The following is a 21,168-nucleotide window of genomic DNA, read 5'->3' on the forward strand; positions in this document are numbered from 1 at the left end:
TTTGATCCTTAGCATGAACTGTCTTAAAATTTTGTTGTTGTTGTTAGTACTCATCATTTAAAGTGTAAGTATATAAAAACAGAGTTGCCATAAGATCCAGCAATCCCACTCCTGGGCATATACCCAGACAAAACTATAATTCAGAAAGATAGATGCACTCCTATGTTCATAGCAGTACTAGTTACAATAGCCAAGGCATGGAGACAACTCAAATGTCCATCGACAGATGAATGGATAAAGAAGATGCGGTATATGTGTGTGTGTATATGACATGGAATATTAGTCAGCTATTAAAAAGAATGAAATAATGCCATTTGCAGCAACATGGATGGACCTAGAGATTGTCATACTGAGTAAAGTTAAGTCAGACAGAGAAAGAGAAATATTGTATGATATCACTTATACCATATGATATCACTTATACCATATGATATCGCTTATATGCAGAATCTAAAAAAAAGAGATACAAATGAACTCATTTACAAAACAGAAACAGACTCACAGACTTAGATAACGAACTTATGGTTATCAGGAGGGAAGTGCGGTGGGGAGGGATAATTAGGGAGTTTGGGATTGACATGTACACACTGCTGTATTTAAAATGGATAACCAACAAGGATGAAGTAAGTCAGAAAGAGAAAGACAAATACCATGTGATATCACTTATATGTGGAATCTAAAACACGACACAAATGAACATATCTACAAAACAAAAACAGACTCACAGATATAGAGAACAGACTTGTGGTTCCCAAGGGGGAGGCGGAGAGGAGGAGGGAAGGACTGGGAGGTTGGGATTAACAGCTGCAAACTACTATATATAGGATGGATAAACAACAAGGTCCTACTGTATAGCACAGGGAACTATATTCAATATCCTTTGATAAACCATAATGGAAAAGAATGTATATATATATATATATATATATATATATATATATATATATATGTATAACTGAGTCACCTTGCCATACAGCAAAAATTAAACACAATGTTGTAAATCAACTATACTTCAATAAAATTAAAAAAAATAAAGTATAAGTTTGATTTCCCAGCTATACTGTGCGCTCTCTGAAAGAGGAATTAACTTTTATATAGTTCCTGACGTTCTCAAAGCCTGGACAGAACCATGTTTTTGGTACATCCAAATAAACATATTGGTTCATAACTTGTTACCTGGAATAAATTATGCTTCATAACTTTTAATTTCCATTTAATCCCCCCAAATGAAACATGGGGCAGCTAAGTCTTAATGAATTTAAAAAGTAGAAAATGTCCACTTACTGAGGACCAACAGCCCAGGTGAATGACACTATCTAGATGGCTCGTGAAAAGGTCTACAAATGGAGCTTCATGAGTAGGGCATTAGCCCCTAAAAGAGTTGTTGTGGCTGGAAAAAAACCCACTTCACCAAAGAAATTCCATTCACTTTAAAGGCTTGCTGGATTGCATAGGATATGTACTTTTCTGAGTACTAAAGCCAATATTTGAAGAGGCTGTTGCCCTACTGATTCCCTTTTCATATGGAAGAACTGTATAGACCACTGAGCTAAATTCAGTGAAACTAAATCCAGCTTGAGATCCCTACTGGGTATCTGATGAGATTGTAGAACTGTGCAGAATCCTTTCAAAACACTTTTCAAGAATGTGAATGACAGGGTTCACAGGAGGAACATCTTATGCTCTTTTTGCACTGGAAATAAAAAGTCCCCATCATTAACATCTTCCATCCACAACCAACACCCACACCCCTGGCCCTTCCCCCAAACCATGTTGTCTTCCATACTCAACCCAAAAGAATGATGGAAATGAGAATACTTCATTCGTAGAAAGAATTTCGTAATTCTAGCCCAGTGTAACTGTACACCTTCCAGTCCATGCTGATCCTATTGTCTGCTAATGTATTATTATGTGAACATGTTTATTGAAAAAGAGGACGGTGTTTCCTGGGATTTGTTTGAAGACACTGGGTACGAGCTGACAGACTGCAAATTCTACATATGCCTCCCATTTGGCACTGAAGCAATTCTTACTAAGTAAAATTTAAGGAGAACTAAGTACCGCCTTCTCTTCCTTGTTCATTATTCGTTCCTCTTCTCCCCTCCTCCACCACTGGGAGCTCTGCACTGTTCACAGCATAAAAATAGGCTTTGTTCTATCTTCCCAAATAGAACTCCCCCTTAAATGGCTGCAGTCGGGGGAGGGAGCAATGGAGATGTAAAAGCTGGTAGAATTGGTCTCTGTACACAGCAATGCTAAGCATACTACGCTTTATGAATCATGAGGGTTTTGGATTTTTTTTTAAGTCTGATCTGAGTAGCCAAGATTGTTTACCCGATGGTTTAATCATCCTTACTGGAAAAAGCCAAAAGAAAAAAAAAGAAAAATCCCTTCTTTTCCTTTCACTCTCCCCATAAATGAAGGTTTTGTATTTCAATATTTTTGTCTTTCTAAAGTAGGCCTGATTTCAAACAAAAGATTTCAAATGAAGAAAGACACATAGAAGAGGTCCTAAAGATTCCCTTGGTTGACAGAGAATTGTTGAATTTAAAGATAATTGAGTTTGACTTCTACTACAGAACAGCAACCCATGGCCATTAGGATTTTTACTTAGGCAGGGCTTATCAATTCTCACTAAACCTTATTCACAGATTGAGAGGCTTTGGCCATCGCTAATAAAATAGATGATATGAAAGCCAAGTGGAAGTTTCCAGTTCAAAAAGAATCCTCGGCCAGATCACATTCCTCAAAAGAGTTCAGTTAATATCTAATTGACTGATTAGATATTATAACTTCTATATGTGTTTCTCAAGGTCTTTCCAACGCACAGCTTCATATTCATTGGGTGAGATGGTGTGAAACTCAAGAAGAGCGTATTTGAGACATAATTCCATTAACCTCTCACTGGTTAGCCACATTTTTCTTATTATATTATCTAAATGGGGAACTCAGGGCATTTAGCCACCCAGAATAACCACTGTATGTTGTTCATTATTTGTTTTCATAGCACTCCCACCCCAAATTGTATTTTCATTTCCAAAAAAGACATATGTACCAGGGGTGTTTTTCCTTGAGTATGAAACAGTCTATGAATGGGAAGACATTCAAGACCCATGGCTCCTGCCTCCGAGAAACACCATGGTGATGTATTTCTTGGGCCCCAGAGTATTGGGCCATGGTTGGACTAGAGTTCCACAGAACACACTTTTAGAATCTGTGCTGCTATCTGATTTTCAAGGATGCATAATAGCAGGGGTGGTAATCCCCCGGCTCCTAGTAACCTAGGGTAGGGCCTTCATGAAGCCCCAGGCAAAAGAGGGAAAGGAACAAGGTTCTCAGGATCAAGCACTGAGAGAAGTAGGATACTGTGTTATCTCAGCTTATCTCTTTCAGTCCCTGCAACCACCTTGAGAGACCTGTGCTGTTATCCTGGTTTTATAGGTGAGGAAACTGATGCTCAGAGCGGGGGAGTAGTTTGCCCAAGGTCATACAGTAAGAGGCAGATAGCGATTCCATTTCAGGACCCTCTGTTTCTGAGTCTGGTACTCTTTTTGTTAAACCACTCTAGGCTTGGGGTGGGATGGGGCAGGAAGGAGGATGAGGGATGCCATGGGATGTGAGTGATAGGATGGGGATCCTGAGAGGGGAGATGGAAACTTGAGGCAGAAAAGGGCCAGCAGAGAAGGGAGTGACAAAAGAATTATGCAGGGAAATTCTCTGAAGAGCTTTGAATCCTATTGATCTGGAACTTTGTAGCGGCATTTAAGGTAGGGATTATGAGTTATCGTTGCCAAAAATGTAAAGGAAGGAACAATCTGTCCTAATGTTATTGAGTAGAGTTGTGTCACCATTTTGCATGAATATGGTTTTGGGGTTAATGACTTTCCATAAGCTGAAGTTGTTAATAATCAAATTGAAAAATTCTATAGCTGTAATGGTTCACTTTAGGTGTCAACTTGACTGGGCTAAGGGATGTTCAGATAGTTGACGAAGCAGTCTGGGTGTGTCTGTGAGGGCGCTTCTGGAAATAAGCATTTGATTCAGTAGACTAAGTCAAGATCACCATCACCAACGTGGGTGGGCATCGTCCAATCCATTGGGGGCCTCCAAACAGAAAAAAAGGAGGATGGGCCAGCTCTCCTCGATTCTTGAGCTGGGATGTCAAGCTCCTGGTTCCCTAGCCTTCGGACTCTGGGACTTACACAAGTAGCCCCTTGGTTCTCAGGTCTTCAGACTCAAACTGAATTGTACCACTGGCTTTCCTGGTTCTCCAACTTACAGATGGCAGATTCACAGCCTCCATAACTGCACGGGTTAATTCCTTTAATAAATCTCTTCTCTTTCTCTCCTATTGGTTCTGTTCCTCTGGAGAACCCTGACTAGTACAATAACATAATTTAAAGTAGTGTTTTAAAATTGTGTTGCTACCTGTGTATATGACCCCTGTGTATGTGAAAGAGAGAGAACTGAACTGAGACTTTTAAAATGCATTTCTTAGTATGGTTCATGGCCAAAGATACTCCAAATCCATTGATTTTAAGAGGGTTTTGGAGTATAGAAACAATCCATTTACATTCAACAGGTCAAATGTTTCCAAACATATTATCAGGACCCAGACTACATGTCTACCATTACCGGGACATCCCAAAGCATCATTAATCACAGAACTCTGTATATCCCCCTGCTTTTTTTATTTTTAAAATTGTAATATTTGCAACGTTGTGAATCAGGACAGTTGCTTTGCTGTCCTAGTTGAAATTAAGATTTGCTGTCTCTAGCATTCCTCTGCTTCAGCGGGCTACTGAGCCTATCTTTTCTTGCTGAACTGTAATTTGGTGTATGGATCAGGTGCTGCCAGAAAGCACACGACTGAAGGTGGCTGCATTTCTCTGCTGGCAGACACAGTTCTAGAGCCCCGAGGGAGCTCTGTTTGCAGGAATATAAATTCTTGAATTATCAACCTCACCTCCAAAGTACTAAGAAAGCCTACCAAGCTTGTGAGCAAAATACATATGAGTGTTTCTATCAATAGATCAATGAGGGATTTGAGGAGAGAATAAGAAATGGCACTCTGAAGGGTAACTAGTACTCGCTGTGGCCAGTGGCTGATAGTGAGTTCTCTGGAATACCAGGATTCAAAACCCAGCTCTCCTACAAGTGACTCTGGGCCTCAGGTTTCTGGTCAGTAAAATAGGGATGGTAATAGAAATGCCTTGAGGGTCAAATGAGGTAATACAAACAATAAAGCACTTAGAACAGTGCCTGACACGTAGTAAGTGCTCAATAAACAAACAATGGTATGCAGAACTTCAGGAAATGAATAGGATAAGAATCCACTGTAAAACTGGTACATAACCCAAAAAAAGGAATCTTACTGACTTTAAAAAAATAATTGGTAACATACGCATAAAATTTATCATCTTAACCATTTTGAAATGCACAGTTCAGTGTCATTAAGTACATTCACACTGTTGTGGTGCCATCACCACCATCCATCCACAGAACTCTATCCATCTTGCAAACTAAAACTCTGTACCTGTTAAGCAATAACTCCCCACCCTTTCCTCTCCCCAGCCCCTGACAACCTCAGTTCTCTTTCCTGTCTATGAATTTGCCTACTCTAGGTACCTCATATAAGTAGAATCATGAAGTATTTGTCTTTTTGTATCTGGCTTATTTCACTAGCATAAAGTCCTCCATGTTGTAGCGTGTGTCAGAATTTCCTTCCTTTTTAAGGTCCACTGATTGACTACTTATTTTTTATACAATTTTATAAAGCTTATATTCCATTTACAGTTATTACAAAGTATTAGCTATTCCCTGTGTTGTAAAATACATCCTTGAGCCTATCTTATACCCAATGGTTTATACCTGCCACTCCTCCCACCTCATCTACCTACTGGTAACCACTATTTTGTTCTCTGTATCTGTGAGTTTGCTTCTTTTTTGTTATATTCATTAGTTTGTTGTATTTTTTAGATTCCACATATAAGTGATAGCATACAGTATCTGTCTTTCTCAGTGACTTATGTCACTTAGCATAATACCCTCCAAGTCCACCCATGTTTCTGCAAATGGCAAAATTTGTTCTTTTCTATGAAGGTCTATTGACTTTTTAACCTACCAATTTTTTTTTTAAGTTTTCAGAAATTAAAGATATAATATGATGATGCCTCCACTCAACAGCAAAGGCAAATAACTTCTTGAAAAACTTCCTGGAGTTACCTGGAGATACCCATATCCTTAGGGATACTAATTAGAAACCAGTTTTCTTAAGAAAGGTATTATTCCTTGAGGCAGGCTGTTTACATTACTCAACATTTCTCTAATACTTGTCAGTGTTTTGTAACACTTTTTCAAGTGCCAATTGGAGCTTGCCAGTTCTTCTGAAGTGTGGAGACTGCCAATGGGGGAAACCAGAATGGTAACTCTGTCCCCATGGGGCTTTTTCTGTCATGGTGAAAGAGTTATTTTTATCTTTTTCATTTTACATAAGCACTGCTTATGTGGATGGTGGCTAGATATATTGGACACTGTGTAAAAAGTACTGGTTTTCCTATATTTTCATATTTGCTTCCCTTTAATGCACTCAAGTTTTTCACTGGAAGTTGTGAATTTAATCTGTTCACACACAGACTGGAATCTGCTTACCATTGTCACAGAATGTTTCCTTTCAGTCAACATAATGGTGATAGGAAAAACAAAATCATGCTAAATAGCCACGATTAAAGAGAAAAAATTGATGGATGGGGCATTCCAACTGTCAACCCTCAGATTATGCCTTGTCACTTTTCACAACTTTTTGGAAAACTGTTTATTTGCACATCATAAATATGTGCTTCTGTGATTCTAGATGATCATAATATCAGCATACAAGATTTAGTGCTATTTTCATTTCTTTATAAGATTAATATTTAAAGCTTAGTACACAGAGCAATAATCTGTTTCAGCATTATATTTCAAAATACTAAGGAAATTTCCAAATCAAACTAACAATTTATAAATTTCATTTCTGGGTTCAAGTGATGAAAAGGTCAGGAGAACAACTATTTATAATGGGAAGTAAGAAACTGAAATAAGATTTATTTGCTACTACCTTATTCTTAATATGTAAGCAGTTTTTTTATTTTATGGTAGATTTTCTGGTGATTCAGAGCTTGATGGCCCACAAAACGATGCATTAGAGGATTGCTAATGTAATGTCCTAATTTATTTAAAGATTTCCATTGTATGTTAATTGATAACTAAGGGACATTTGAGACTGCAGAAAAAAACAAACAAAAATAAAATATCATACATAATACAAGAACTAAAAGATCCAGAGAAAAATACCAGGTAATACTTTGGGTGTTAGTACAATATCTTTAACATGATCTGGGGAAAAAAAGAAAACGACTGCCAATTTTTTCGTACTCTTTAAAAGTAGAAACATCATAATCCAATCTTATTTATTTATTTATTTTTGGCTGTGTTGGGTCTTTGTTGCTGTGCGCGGGCTTTCTCTACTTGCGGTAAGCAGGGGTTACTCTTGGTTGTGATGCGCGGGCTTCTCACCACGGTGGCTTCTCTTGTTGCAGAGCACGGGCTCTAGGCGTGCGCGCTCAGTAGTTGTGGCTCGTGGGCTCTAGAGCGCAGGCTCAGTAGCTGTGGCGCACTGGCTTAGTTGCTCTGCGGCATGTGGGATCTTCCCGGACAGGGGCTTGAAGCCATGTCGCCTGCATTGGCAGGCGGATTCTTAACCACTGCGCCACCAGGGAAGCCCATAAGCCAGTCTTTCAACTACGAAGGGAATTTTCATTAACATATGAAGAAAAAGATGTAGACAATGAACCTAAAATGGCTTTCCACTTTTTATCATGAAACATTTCAAACATACAGAAAAGTTGAAAAGCCTGCGCGTCTGGAGCCTGTGCTCCGCAATGGGAGAGGCCACAACAGTGAGAGGCCCACTTACCGCAAAAAAAAAAAAAAAAAAAGAATAGCTGCAGATTCTATCCCTAAATTCTATAACTGTCGACTTTTTGTCAGACTTGCTTTCTCTTTTTCCACACTTTTTTCCTGCAGTTGCAGACATCATTTGATGTTGCATGTATCACCATGCATCCTCTCAGAACATTCTGTGACACGACCACAATTCTCACATTAAAAAAAAAAATTAGCCATAATTCCATATTACCTAATATCCAGTTCACGTTAAAACTGCCCAAGAACATCTTTTATAGTTGCTGGGGGTTTTTGAACCAGGAGCCAATAAAGATTCAGATATTGCATTTTCATCATATGTCTTTGTTTTTAGGGAACAGTCCTTCTCCAATTTTTTTTTCTCCCTCTCACGACGCTGACATTTTAAAGAGCCCAGGCCAGTTGTCTTGTGAAATGTTCCAACATTCTGTAATTATGTCACTTGACTTGTTCATCTAGGTCTAGACTTAGCATTCTAGAAGGCATGGAGGTATCTGGAATATTCACTTGCTTTCTAGCCCCTTTCTCCTCTCCAGAGTTCACCTGCCTTCAACTGTGAGGAGCACCAAGCGATGCAGAGATTAGCTGAACTCAGCTTTAACCCTTCAGAGAAATTGCTAGCTTCAGGAAGAAAAGTTATTTAAATAATACTGCCAAAAGCAAAGGCTTTTAAGGCCAGAGGTAAGGTGCCCCTGTTTAAGGTTGGTTTCCTAGCAAGTCCAAGGCCTGCAGCAAGGTGGATAATTGCAGAGGGTATTAAGTGGCCAGGGTTTGCTCCATTATGCGAATATGTAGGAAGGAGCCGTCAAAGGTGCTTCCTTTAACTACTTGTTCTTTTGTCTACCAAATGCCCTTCAGCTTCTGTTGAGCTTATTGCTAAACCGAAAGGATTAAAAAAAAAAAGTGTATTATCCCAACTTTTACCAGTCCACATTAACAAATTAACACGTGTGCCATACATGGGCAAGAGAGGTAAGCAGGCCTGGAAGGGGCGGTGAGATGTAGAGGAACATTTGTATCTGCACCTCTAGGATGACTTCTAAACACAGGCTATTTTGGACCTACACCTCTCTAGAAGTTCAGACCTACATAAACAAAATTCACCCCGGCTGAGGTGGTGTTCTTCCGCAGGCCAAGTGTTTTTAAAAACATGACTGGCCAGCTAAGAAGTTTATCCGCCTGGTGCCTCAAATTCTCAGTTTATTTGAACACCGTGTGAACAGCTGATCTCCGACAAGTTTTGGGGCTTCAACAAGGTAAACAAATGGGTGGGCTGTGAAAGTAAACACTGCATTTCCTCCCAGTCTCATCCTCCTCTCCCAAATTACACGCCCTCACTCCTTTCGCGAGCCCCAGCCTCCCCCTTCCAAAGCTTGGTCTCTTGTACCCTGTAAAAGTACTGAAATTGCGAAGGAGACATTTTCAATTATAAGTACTACAGTAATGAATTCAAGTACACTCATTTATCATAAAGGGCTTTCCCATCTGTCTCTAAAGTATACTTTAAAAGGCTGTGTATTTGATAACATTAGCACCAAGCATCTTCGACATGTTAACGTTCAGCGTTTTAGATGTTCGCTCCCCCAACCCCCAAAGACAGCATGGTGGTGGTTCCAGAAAGAGCACATTTATCTCTGGGTTTGGGAATGCCTGTGTGGTCTCTTCCTAATTTATTTGCACTCCAGTCCTCGGGGATAGCATCGCAATCCCCCTAGGCAAAAAGAGATTAGGGAACTGGGCTGTCTGCTTCTCCCCACCCTGACAGAGAAAGGAAAACAACTTCCCCAAGTCCCACAGGTTCTCTGGCCACTGTACAAATTGTTCTTGAGCATGGAGGGTTTCCAAAAGCCCTAATTAGCAACTCACAGCAAACATTTCTTTGCATTAGCTAATGATCCGGCTCTACTTGTAAGCAAACAGAACCAACATATCTAATCAATGCTGAAAAACCAACCAAATGCCTATTAAACATCTGGATGTAATTTTCTAGTTAGAACAAAATGAAAACATATGCAGGTTCCTTTGATCTGCGTCTTAACAAAGAAATTGTTGATTAAAAAAAGCATACTGGTCAGTCAATGTGTCATTTTCATAAAGTCTGCTCGTTTCTCTTCAAATGCTCCCAGTTTAATTTAGTTGGTTTCCTGCAATCTCTAATTTGACCATATTGTGTGAAACCGCAAGAGATTCTTTGGATGTGATTTTATTTGAGGTTTTACTGCTGCATGGATCTGCTACTGACTTTTTTTTTCTTTCTTCTCTGCTTTCTCCCCTCCACCCACCATGCCCATCCTGCCCTTTTCTTTGGTAAAGTGGTGAGGGGAAAAAAGGTTTTAAAGCAATGCTCGGAAGATTTCTTCTGGACCCTACATTCTTAGGTTTAAGAACACTTCCAGTTAAAAAAAAACAAGTCAAATGAGGAAATGTATAACAGCTGAAAGGAAGAGAAAATAACAAAAGTGATCTTTTAAAAATGTGCATAATTATTATGTATTTCAAATAATACAGTAATAGATTTAAAAGATGAATAATTTCTATGATCAGCATTCATAATTTTTCCCATTGTGTCTAGCACCTATACTATAGATAGGACCTAGTTTTTGTAATCACTTATACTATTGGTGAGTTGAAAATTTGATAACTCAGCAACAAATGAATGGAAATATACTCATATATGCATCAATGATAAAATAAATAATCTGGCAATCTTTTTGTTTCTCTTGCAGAGGATAAAGAGGGAACTTTTTTCAGAGACAATTTCCTATGGACAAGGGGTATTTAATATTATTTCATGTAAAAAACATCATCAACATATGAATATGTTAAAGGTAAAGAAGATTGTGGTTAACAGACTTTAAACAGCAGACCAAAATTATAGATTTCGTGAGTAGGACTATTTTCCTTTAAAAAGGCTGTAGGCAATCTGCACATATATTATTTATTTAAAACATAAGATTAAAGCTACTTGATTGTTTAAACAGCATCATTTGTAATGCAGTTTGATGAGAGTTTTGTAGTATAATTATTACAGCATGACAATCACATAGAAAACATGACCTTGAAAAAGGGCCCAGCCTTCTGTCTTAAGGAGGATGTGCTGTAAGAGAAAGAAGCCATCAAAACCCGACCATCTTCATGCAAACAATTAAAGGCCTTCCAGTTTTCAAATCAGTACTCTTTCTTTTCTACAGATACTACATCATAAGGAAATCAGAAGGCCTGGGGATTCAAACTCTACTGGTAAAGAAGCACTAGTTAAAAGAGAATTTCCAATTTTTACCCTTGGCAAACTAGGAAATATGGTGAGTAGACATGTTTGCTGTGAACAGTTATATTAGAGAACATTTAAAAACAATGTGTTAGAACTGATTTTGAAGGGGATGGGGAGGGGAGAGAAAAAGAAGTAGCAACAGTTTTGTTCCTGTTCTAACTTCTCTACTTAAAGTTAAGTACCAGCGTGTGCCAGTAAATCAAAGTAAAGCTTGGGTAAGCCAGAGAAAAGTCTCAGTTGTCCTAGTTGTCCCAGCATTCACAGGCATATTTGTGGCATCTAAGCACTTTCTATACAATCCTGGAGGTGATTATGGGATGAACCAACCACAAACTAGTATAGGTGGCCCATTCACTACATGATTTCAAGGCACACAGGTTGCCAACGGGCAAAGCTTAGTTGCCCATGGCAGTACTCAGAAAATTCTGTATGTGGAGCAAGCCTGTTCTCGTCATCACCAAGTTTAACCAAGAAAAGGGGCAGTGCTTTCTTCCTGTTCATTTCTCATGTCAGCAAAATGAATAATAGAACCCCTCCCTTACCCCACTTAGTGAGCCACAATGCTGAACTTGTTTGAGAATTACTATGGTGTTGTACAGACTGGCTAAAATCACTCCTCTAATTTTCCATTTATATTGATATTTGGGATTGATCCAATTATAGGCAAATCAATATCATACATATTTAAGAACTCCATCAGTGAAATGTATTATCTAAAATGATTCTTTTAATATTTCAAGAAAAAGATCTCTGTAAAAGCAAATCTTTGAATAAATTGTATTTCTGTTTAAATAAATGCGTTTCCGTAACTCTCTTGAAAGTAAAATAATGGTAACACGGAGGCCATTAACACCAAAAACTTAAGTATGTTCCAACATAAGATGAATGCTTGCCAAAGATGTGTCTTTCTCATAGAAGAATTCACCACCATCTGGCTAAAACAGCATTATTCACGTACCAATCATGTGGAAATAGCTCAACTGAACTGCTCTTTAAACTCAAGTATAAATGCGGCAATATTGAAGGTTTTCTGTGGGATGTACTTAGAAAAACAGACAAAACTGGAGATCGACGCAGTATGCCCTGTTTATTTAAAATCCTTTTTAAAGTCAAGTTCCACCTCATCAGAATTTTTTCCACGTCCTTTACCCAACGCTTCCCATTTAGCTCCTTACACATTTCTGCCGGGGGCGGGGGGGGGGGGTGTACCACCCGAACTATGGGGATGGGGTGGGCAGGACAGGTTTTTCAGGTCTCAGTGTTGTTTATCCCATTGTCTCCCTTTGTTTCTAGTAATTGGAAACAGACTCGTGGTCATGTTGCTGAGAGGCCCCTAAAACTCTCAGCAGCCCTCTACTTCCCAACACAACGAAATCAGGACTATCAAGAGAAGGACCCGAGATTTCGCGCCGCGGGCAAAACAACGCATCTGTGACTGGGACGCGTGTGCCTTACCCTGGCAGCACCGCGGGTATCCTTCCCGCCAAACCAAGTCAGGCCAATCTTTTTGCAAAGTGGTTTGAAATACTCCAATAAAAACCAATTCCTACCACTTTGGGTGCAAAAGGGGGCGTGGGCATCAGAAGCCTAGTCTTAAGCCGCTGGTGTACGTACGCCAGCCAATAAGTTGCCCATTTATGCATTTTCCACGAAGTGCACAGTCCACTCCTCGTGAGTCCGAGAAAAGGCAGCTCAAGGAAAAACAATCCTCAGAGAAATTTTTGAATGTGACCTCACTTTCAAGAGTAGCATCAAACAAGGGGCCAGCTTCGAAAGAGGCGTTTGGCTCGAACCAGCAAAAAGCACCCATTCTCCCTCATTAGAAACTCCGCGGTTAGTCTCTGAGTTACTTTCACTGAGATCTGAGGATTTTCGTTAAAGGGAAAGTGAACAAGTGGCAGGAGTTTTGCACACTCGAGCCCCCAGGTTCCGCGGATGCACAGTCGCGGGTCCCTCCCGCTCGCGCGCTCCCGCGCGCTCCCTCGGCTGCCCCACGTTACTTTGACTGACAGCCCAGCCCAGCCCCGCCACTCTCCTTCTCACCGACCTTCCCATCTACAGTGCCGATCTCCGCGTCTCGCCGCTTCCCATTGGCTGGTTTCGGCGTCCCGCGGCTCCTCCAGGAACAGTTCCTCACCGAGCCCGGGAGGACGCGGCTGGTGGAGGAGGGGTGGGGGTGGATGGGAGGGGAGACGGGGGAGATGGCGGAGATGGAAGCGAGCGGGGTGGGAGAGGAGGGGGGGAGGGGGAGACAGTCCGTTCGGTGCCGCGCTGCCATAGGCTCTGAGGAGACGTTGCGTCAGCACCCCACGTTGGGCGCGGCGCACGCGATTGGCTGACGCGGGCCTTCCCGCTCCCCCCGACCCGAGCGGGCCCATGTCCCCCGCCGGCTCAGCGCTCGCGCCCCCCGCCCGCGCGGGGCTGGGCGGGGCCGGCGCTGGTTAGCTCCAGAGAGTGAAACCGCGTGTTAATGTAACCGGCGCGAGAGGCGCGGGCGGCGGCGGCGGCGGCGGCGGGTACCCTGTGCCCCGCGTCCCCGAGGCAGCCGACTGTTCCACCCCCACCTTCGCACGGCCGGGCGGGACCCGCGCCACCAACCCGGACCTCCGGTGTCCCTCGGCGACTTAACCCCCGCCGCAAATACTCCGGACTCGCCCGCGGAGTTTGCCCGCCGGGGAGGGAGGCCGAGCGGTGGAGAGCACTCTTGGGCTTTTCCCCACCATCTCGGATGTCGTTCCCCGCGTCGTGAGAGAACTTTGCAGCGAGTTGGAGCGCCCTTTGCGGAGAGGCGGACGAAGAGAAGGAAAGAAAGGGGGTCTATAGAGAGGCTCGGAGGAAAGGTCCGGAGCGGTCGCGCCGGCCGTGCAGGACGAGTGCACGCGGGCCGCGGCGCCCGGATGCGCCCAGGGCTCGAGGAGCAGCGAGCGGTTGCGGGACTGCCCTCCGCGGAGTAGCCCAGGAGGGTTAGGAGGGTTTGTTTAACCGCGGAGAACACCGAGAGCCGGCCGCACTGGGCGTGCCAAGCTGCCTCCCGGCGCGCCCTCCTCACTTTCTCCGCCTCATCGTCATCCCGCGCTCCTCGGCTCGGGTTAAGGCTGCGGAGCGCCGGGCGCGGAGCCTCTGCTGCGGCCGGGACCTCGCACCCCGCCGCCTCCAGGGAGCCCGCGGGTGCCTGGTTGTGGGCGCTGCCTGGACCCGCGGGGGTCAGGCCTGTACACCGTCACGTTTGTTTGTGTGGGGTTAGCCCGGAGCGCCGCGCCACCTGCAACTCGCCGGCGGCCAGCGCCGCGGGGAAAACCCGGAAAATAGGCGGACCCGGAGAATAGCAAAGGCGAGCAGCCCGCCTGGATTTGTTTGCCCGGGACGGGTGCGGCGCACGCGGATCGCCGAGGGGAGCGCGGCGGGAGTCACCGCGCCCCCACCTCCCAGCACGGGAGGCCGAGGGCCGCGGATTGGAGCGTAGCCCCCGCGCCCTCTTCCCGAGTGACGGCGGCGCCCCGCAGGTTTTTGGCGCAGCCGGGCCCGTGTTGCCCCGTGATGTGGCCCTGAGCGCGGGAGCCCGCACCGGCGGGAGCAGGAGCGGCCTGGCGCCGAGTGGCCTGTGCGCCCCGCCGAGCGCGCCTGCGTGCGTGGCCAGCGCGCTACCCGCTTTTGCCTGGCTTCCCGGCTTAATTTTCCTCGGCGAGATTAAAGTTGGAAATTGAGCAGAGAATTGAGTTGCCCAGGAGCAGAGCCGCGGCCGCCGCCAGAGCGATGTTCCCGCAGAGCCGGCACCCGGTGAGGCGCGGTCGGATGGCTGAGTAGGGAGCAGGGTAGTGGCGGGGGGTGGTGGTGGGCGCTATTGCTGTGGGTGAGGAGGTGGGTGGCTGCTGCATTCTGGCGGAGACCCTGGCCTCCAGGGGTGCTAGGCTTGGGAGGTCCCGGGCCCTCCCCTCCTGTGGTGGGGAGTGGACTGAAACTCAATTTCCCCCCTTTGCTCTGGGCTCCCTCCTACTTGACGTCTAGACTGGGCGGGCGGGGCGCTCGGGGAGACTGGGGTTTCTACTGCGGCCACATCCTCTCCCTTCCCCGAGACGAGTAGGGCGGCCCCCCTTTGTTTCTCGTCTCGCCTATTTACATGTCAATGCGGCCCCCGTTCCGGCGCGCCTGGAGGTGGCCCCAGCGACACTGGAAACGAGGAGCGTAAGGGGGTTTTCTCCTCTGGTGCCCGGGGTCATTATCGCCCCGGTGAGGCAGAGGGCGGCGGTGTCGACGACAATCTGGCCAGGTGCTCCCCGGCGGCCGCCGCCGGGAAGCTCCTGTCCCTTCAGCCAGGTGACCCGGGCGCGCTTACCGGGACCCGCCCTGGAGGCTGGAAGAGGCTCCAAGCCTCTTTAGAAGCTTCGGATCTGGGAGGGTCTACCTTTCCTCTCCCCAAAGTGAAGCGCAAACTCGAGTTTGGGGCTCTGTTTTCCGCCACTTCTAACTTTATTTTTTGTTTATGTCCCACCCACTCTTTTGTCCTCTGACTGACTTCTCTATCCAACCGCCCTCATATCCGTCCCTCGGTCCCCCTCGCTGGTCGTCCCTAGACGCCGCACCAGGCTGCAGGCCAGCCCTTCAAGTTCACTATCCCGGAGTCCCTGGACCGGATTAAAGAGGAATTTCAGTTCCTGCAGGCGCAGTATCACAGGTGCGTGTCCGGCCGCGCCCGGTGAGCGGTCGCCCCGGCAGCTCCGTGCCCCTGGTGGCGGCGGCGGCTGTACTTAGTACTTGCGTCCAGGCGGTGGCATGTGGAGTCGCAGTTAAGACCTGTCATTCACGTTACCCCCTTTCCCGGCTCTTCCCGGGCCGCCTCTCCTCTTGTCTCCACCTCCTCCCATTGTTTCCCTTTTGCCCGTTTGTTGCTGTTCCAGGGAGCCTTTTTTTCGTGTATTTAGGAGTTGCATGAGAACTGTCAATATTTGCACTTCATTTATTTATTTTGCAACAGGCTGAGCTGAAACCTTGGTTCAGTCGATGCCCCAGCTCAGGAGTACAGGTTCAGGGAGGCAAAGCGGGTGTTGAAATCACTGTTGGCCATACTAGAATTGAGTTCTTTGAGGCAAAGTCCATTATGGAGGGTAGATGCTTTCAGCTGTGCCCATCATTAGCGGTGGTGAGGGGGGCGGTGGGGTGGATGTGTGTAGAGGGAAGCCCACCTGCTTTGGCTTCATTCTGGATTGGTTTGGGTAGGACAGGGCTTGGAGTCACATTTATAGCCATCTCAGCTTTAGCGTCTTCATCTAATGAGAGCTGCTTCAGAAAATTTATAAATGTAAATTATTTGTAAAGCACCCTGTCCATAGTGGACTTGCTAGAAATGTTAGTTTCTTCCCGCTTCTATTAAGTTTTAGCTGATTAGAGTGAAGAAATAACTGTGTAATGACAGTTTTTATTTTTGTCACACTTGAAAAACACAGATGCTTGGGTGTGAATTTTCTTATTTTGCAGAGGCTTTGTGATTATTGGCCTTTTGTCTACTTGAAGATAATCTCTAGAGCTTGAAGCATACCTGCCTACTCTATGTTTACCAAGCAGGGAAGACTTCAACCTACTTAATTGCAGAAGCTATGTAACACGTTTCGGCAGGGAATTAAAAAACAAAGGTTTTAAAAGGGACCAACAATTGTAGAAGTAACTTTACAGGTACAGTTTTCAAACCTAGAGACTATTTGAGTTGGCAGAGATGGCCTATGCCTGAGACTGAAGGTTGTGCAAAGGCCAGGTTTTGGTGAAGTCCAGGGAAGCAAACTCTGATGCAGGGAAGCAAGTACGAGTGAACAGATGACCAGGAGGAGAAATCAGTCTTCTGAGTAGATCAGAGGTTTTGAAAGATTTTTTTCATTCTTGGCATGAGACCAGGTCTGTACCAAGAAGGAAAAGAATAGTTGCTGAGTGGATACCTTGTACTGTTCATCGTATTCCTTTTTTCCCTATTAAATGCAAGGACAAAGCTTTTGGGTGTTTACCTAGATAGTTTATGGTTTTTCCAAATTGGTCTGTGTTTTTACTTGAAGTGCAAATATGTGAGGCAGATGTTAAAACAAGTGACATAATGTTTACATTAAGTTGCCTGTTTTGTTTTCGTAGCCTTAAATTGGAATGTGAGAAACTGGCAAGTGAAAAGACAGAAATGCAGAGGCACTATGTGATGGTAGGTATCAAAGATTAGGCTTTTTTTCCTTTTCACGTAATATTAACAAATATGGGTTCTCGGCATTACAAAATGTGAGTTAATGAAATACTTGGTTCTTTTTTCTTTTTACAGTATTATGAAATGTCATATGGATTAAACATAGAAATGCATAAACAGGTAAGCTTTAGCAAAATCTCGAAATGAGAAGTAAGTCATGATTTTATTATACTGGCTTTGTCCTCAGGAGTAGGGGGGGGATTTGTATGGCATTTTTCAGCCTTGGTTTCCCTTCCTGCAAATTGGTGGCAGTATTCTGCAGCAGGAGCTGCTTCTTGACAATTATAGAATGTTTAAGTTACTGGGTGAGAGGTACTTTGGAAGTGTAAACTAGCCTGTTTATAGGCAGGTAGGAATTGAGGCTCTGACTTGACTTTTCTGCCTGGATACCTTTATTTTCCTCTTGAAAGATCTGGGTATCCTGTAGAGTTCTGAAGTTCATAATAGCTAATGTTTTTATGCTGATTTGGAAAGAAATGTGAATCTCTGTGGGAAAGAAGGGTATTCGGGAGTGTCCTTATTCGGGTTAAACAAGGAATATGACTAACTATGGAGTTCTCCCTATGCTTTGGGGCTACAGAAAGTGACACTCAGGATCAGTGGCTTATTAGCAAACCTCTTTTTGAAAAATGTCTCAGTTGATGCAGGTTTGGAGGTGAAAAAAGCATCCTTTTATGACCACAGCATATGTTGGGCGTTGCTTCAGTCCTAGTGGTTTTAAAAGCATGAAAAGATTACTGACTGGAAAGCTCGAGAGCTATGACTACGAGTTTGCAAGTTCCCATAAAATTCACACTTATGGCTACTATAATGGTGTATAAAAAGAATATTGAGCGGGAACAAGGCACTAAGGATCTCATAAGAGAAGAAAAGCTAAATGATTGCTCAGCCCAAAGGACCCTCGATTGAGTAGTCATTGTCTGCCAAAGAAAGCATTAATGGCAGGGTGTAAGTATTTTGGAGATATGCTGACATTCACTTTTTCATCAAGACTCTGGTACAATAAGTCTTCTAGAAATCGATTGCCTCTTAAAAAATTATCATCAGATGAAGTTGCACAGTTGGACACATTTCAAAGTGCAACAATACAATTCTTACTTGATGTATATGTGCTATTTCATCTCAAACCCTTGTTTCATTAAATTAAAGAGCATGGCTGACCGGCGGGGGGCACGGTGGAGAAATTGATTAGTTCAGCCTTCAGATCTCCCTTATATTCAAAGACTTTCATTAAGCAAGTGTGTTTCAGAGTTGAATTCTGCTTTTGTAACTCTGCGCTCTTTGATTTTTAATTCATCATAGATTTCATAATGTTAATTTATCGTCATGTACCTTAGATCTGTTCTCAGTTATCTGTTTGGAAGGAGATAGTTAAGTTTAGGGCCTTTCATTAACAATGTAATTGGGCCTTTAAAAGTGCTGATTTTATTCTGATTTGCGAAGTTGGTAGCCTAGTTTATGTTGGGTTTGTGCCTTTGTTTCTGTGTGCTTAAATGGCTAGTGCCTGATTGAGGCAATTGTAACTTGTTGATAGTAATTAAGCTAGAAGATATATGATGATTTAAATTAATTACGCAAATAGACTTGGTCAAGGAGTTCTAACGTGACACTTTTTTTTTTTTAAGTTACCCTAAAGGCACATTTTTTTCCCCCAACAAATATTCTGGAAGGGTAAGAGGAGATTGAGCTTTCTCTTAAACTCATGAACTCAAAGGATTTAATAACCTCACCGACTCCATACAAGGGAATGCCACCTCTATGTGATGTGTGCTGGTGCTGGATTTATTGGGGGAGCTACAGGAGGTGTGAAATTCTTCTGGGTTCCTGTAGGTTGCTTGGTGGAGTGACCTCTTCTTTATCGCATAGGAAGAAGGAAGAAGGGGCGAGGAGGGTCAGGAACCCCATGGTGTGGAAATAGTTTTCTAATGAGTTTCTGTATTCCATCGGGCATTTGTGGGTATATATTGTCTGTCCATGAGCCAGTGTGCATTAATAATATGCTTAGTAATTTGAAAGATGTGAAAAGCTGAGAGACGCTGTGTTCTTCATAGTAGGATATTAAGCCCCCTGAAATTTAGTTTATATTGTAAATGCTGACAGACCCTTAACTAGAGTGGTATGCAGAACAGTGCTGTAATTGTAATTCAGTTTATAGTGGCCTTACATTTGAAAAACATGCTTCTGAATGTCACACATTAATAATAAGTTCTGAGGAGGCATTTGGTGCAGCTAGTAATCATAATTCTTACTAAAACTGGTGACGTCTGGCCCCCAGGGTGTAGCCAGGCTCAAACTGATGCTTTTTGCCGCCTGATCACCAGCATGGCCTAAGTGCTCATTATATTGTAGAGAGGGCCTTTGGAGCTCTCATTAGATTTGACAGGAATTCTCTCTAGGGGGAAACTGGGCATTAGTGAGACTCCTGACAGGCTGAAATTAGTCCTGCTTTATGGCTTATAACCAAATGCTAGCAAGGCATCATCAGGGGACAAAAAATTGTCATTTCTGACAACATCTTTGTTACTGAAAAAATGCAGTGATGGGGAAACTTTCCGCGGAGAGAGCTTTAATGTTGTTAAGATTTGTCTCCAGTGTGATGACCGCTCTCCTCCCCACCTTTCAGCGGCTTTGTTGGAGGAGTGAGTTTGAGAGGTTTCAGTGTCAAATCTCACCACCGACTTCTCCGTGTGGAAGTTTTAAAGTGGAAGTGCATCCAAATCAAGAATGGTATAATTGTGGTTTCCTTACTTGGTTTGGTGCCCGCAGTCTGTGTTTATGTTGTGTCAACACTTCCTGATAAGCCTTCCCCTCACTTCCTCTGCTTCTATTTGTGGCTGGTTACCGAAAAGTCAACGAAATCAGGATGGTCATGGATATTTAAATCTTTAATTGTAGCATGAAGACAAAAATATTTTTCCTTTGAGCCTTTTATAGATTCCTGCCTGTCCTCTTTTCAGGTAGGTCGTGTAAACTCTAGATATCTCTATACAGAGAGGTGGAGACTTTTCATGAAAGATGGAGCAATTCTGATACCACCAGTGTTAGGGTACATGAAAAAGTAGCAGGTTAACATGAGTCTAATTGCGTTTGAGGGCTGTGCCTAGTGTGTTTGGCAGTGTGATATTGAAAGTTTTTTTTCTGTCATGTGGAGTGGTATTACCTCCTTTGATATTTTGGGGAATAAGATGCACTGTAAGTACTTATATAAGCCTGATTTATCCCACTTGTATACCTTTTCAGCACACTGATGAAGCCGTGCCATGAGTTGTCATTGGTGGCAACTTTGTATAGCACTTAGTTTTCAAAAGCGATTTGCCTCATCCTGTGAAGTAGATTGGGTGGTAGGTGTTAGATTGGGTAGGTGTTTTGCTCTGCCTGCAACTTTGGGTGCGTGCTCAGAGTCTGGGACTTGTCAGGGCCAAGCATCTGTTGAAGCTTGAGTTTGGCTCACCTGGTTCCCAATTCAGCGCTTCTTCCCTGTCTCCCTCCTCCCCCACTGCCACTGGAGCATGAGGCCAGTGGTGGAATCACCCTTGGGCCTGTGCTTAGCGACCCAAGTCTATCCCACTGTGTGCGTGTTCTCAGTGTTTGTCTGTTTTGATCAGCTTCATCATTTGTGAGACACCTTGGGGTGAGCCTCACGTTCTAAAAATTAGGAAAATCAGCATTACTGACTGGTCTGTGGGGACCACAGCTGTGGGTAGGTAGGAAGTTGTAACCA

The 21,168-nt window shown here is 43.7% G+C and overlaps 1 protein-coding gene and 1 long non-coding RNA gene across 5 annotated transcripts in view; one reads left to right on the forward strand and one right to left on the reverse strand.

Moving 5' to 3' along the window:
* LOC308610056 overlaps positions 1-13,374 on the reverse strand; it is a 97,713-nt gene extending 84,339 nt beyond the window's left edge. For all 3 annotated transcript variants that reach the window (XR_014014411.1, XR_014014412.1, XR_014014413.1), the window contains exon 1: positions 13,281-13,374. This is a non-coding gene — a long non-coding RNA (uncharacterized lncRNA). The remainder of the gene's footprint in view (positions 1-13,280) is intronic.
* A 639-nt stretch (positions 13,375-14,013) lies between these two features.
* The window catches only part of LOC308610051 (transducin-like enhancer protein 1), a 58,080-nt gene continuing 50,925 nt past the window's right edge, over positions 14,014-21,168 (forward strand). For both annotated transcript variants that reach the window (XM_081259333.1, XM_081259332.1), the window contains exons 1-4: positions 14,014-15,010; positions 15,805-15,905; positions 17,345-17,408; positions 17,523-17,567. In XM_081259333.1, coding sequence (XP_081115459.1) covers positions 14,987-15,010; positions 15,805-15,905; positions 17,345-17,408; positions 17,523-17,567 — 234 coding nt within the window. In that variant the 5' untranslated portion in view covers positions 14,014-14,986. The remainder of the gene's footprint in view (positions 15,011-15,804; positions 15,906-17,344; positions 17,409-17,522; positions 17,568-21,168) is intronic.

Source organism: Mesoplodon bidens (genome assembly GCF_964165515.1).
Source record: "Mesoplodon bidens genome assembly, contig: HAP1_SCAFFOLD_81, whole genome shotgun sequence".
NCBI lineage: Eukaryota > Metazoa > Chordata > Mammalia > Artiodactyla > Ziphiidae > Mesoplodon > Mesoplodon bidens.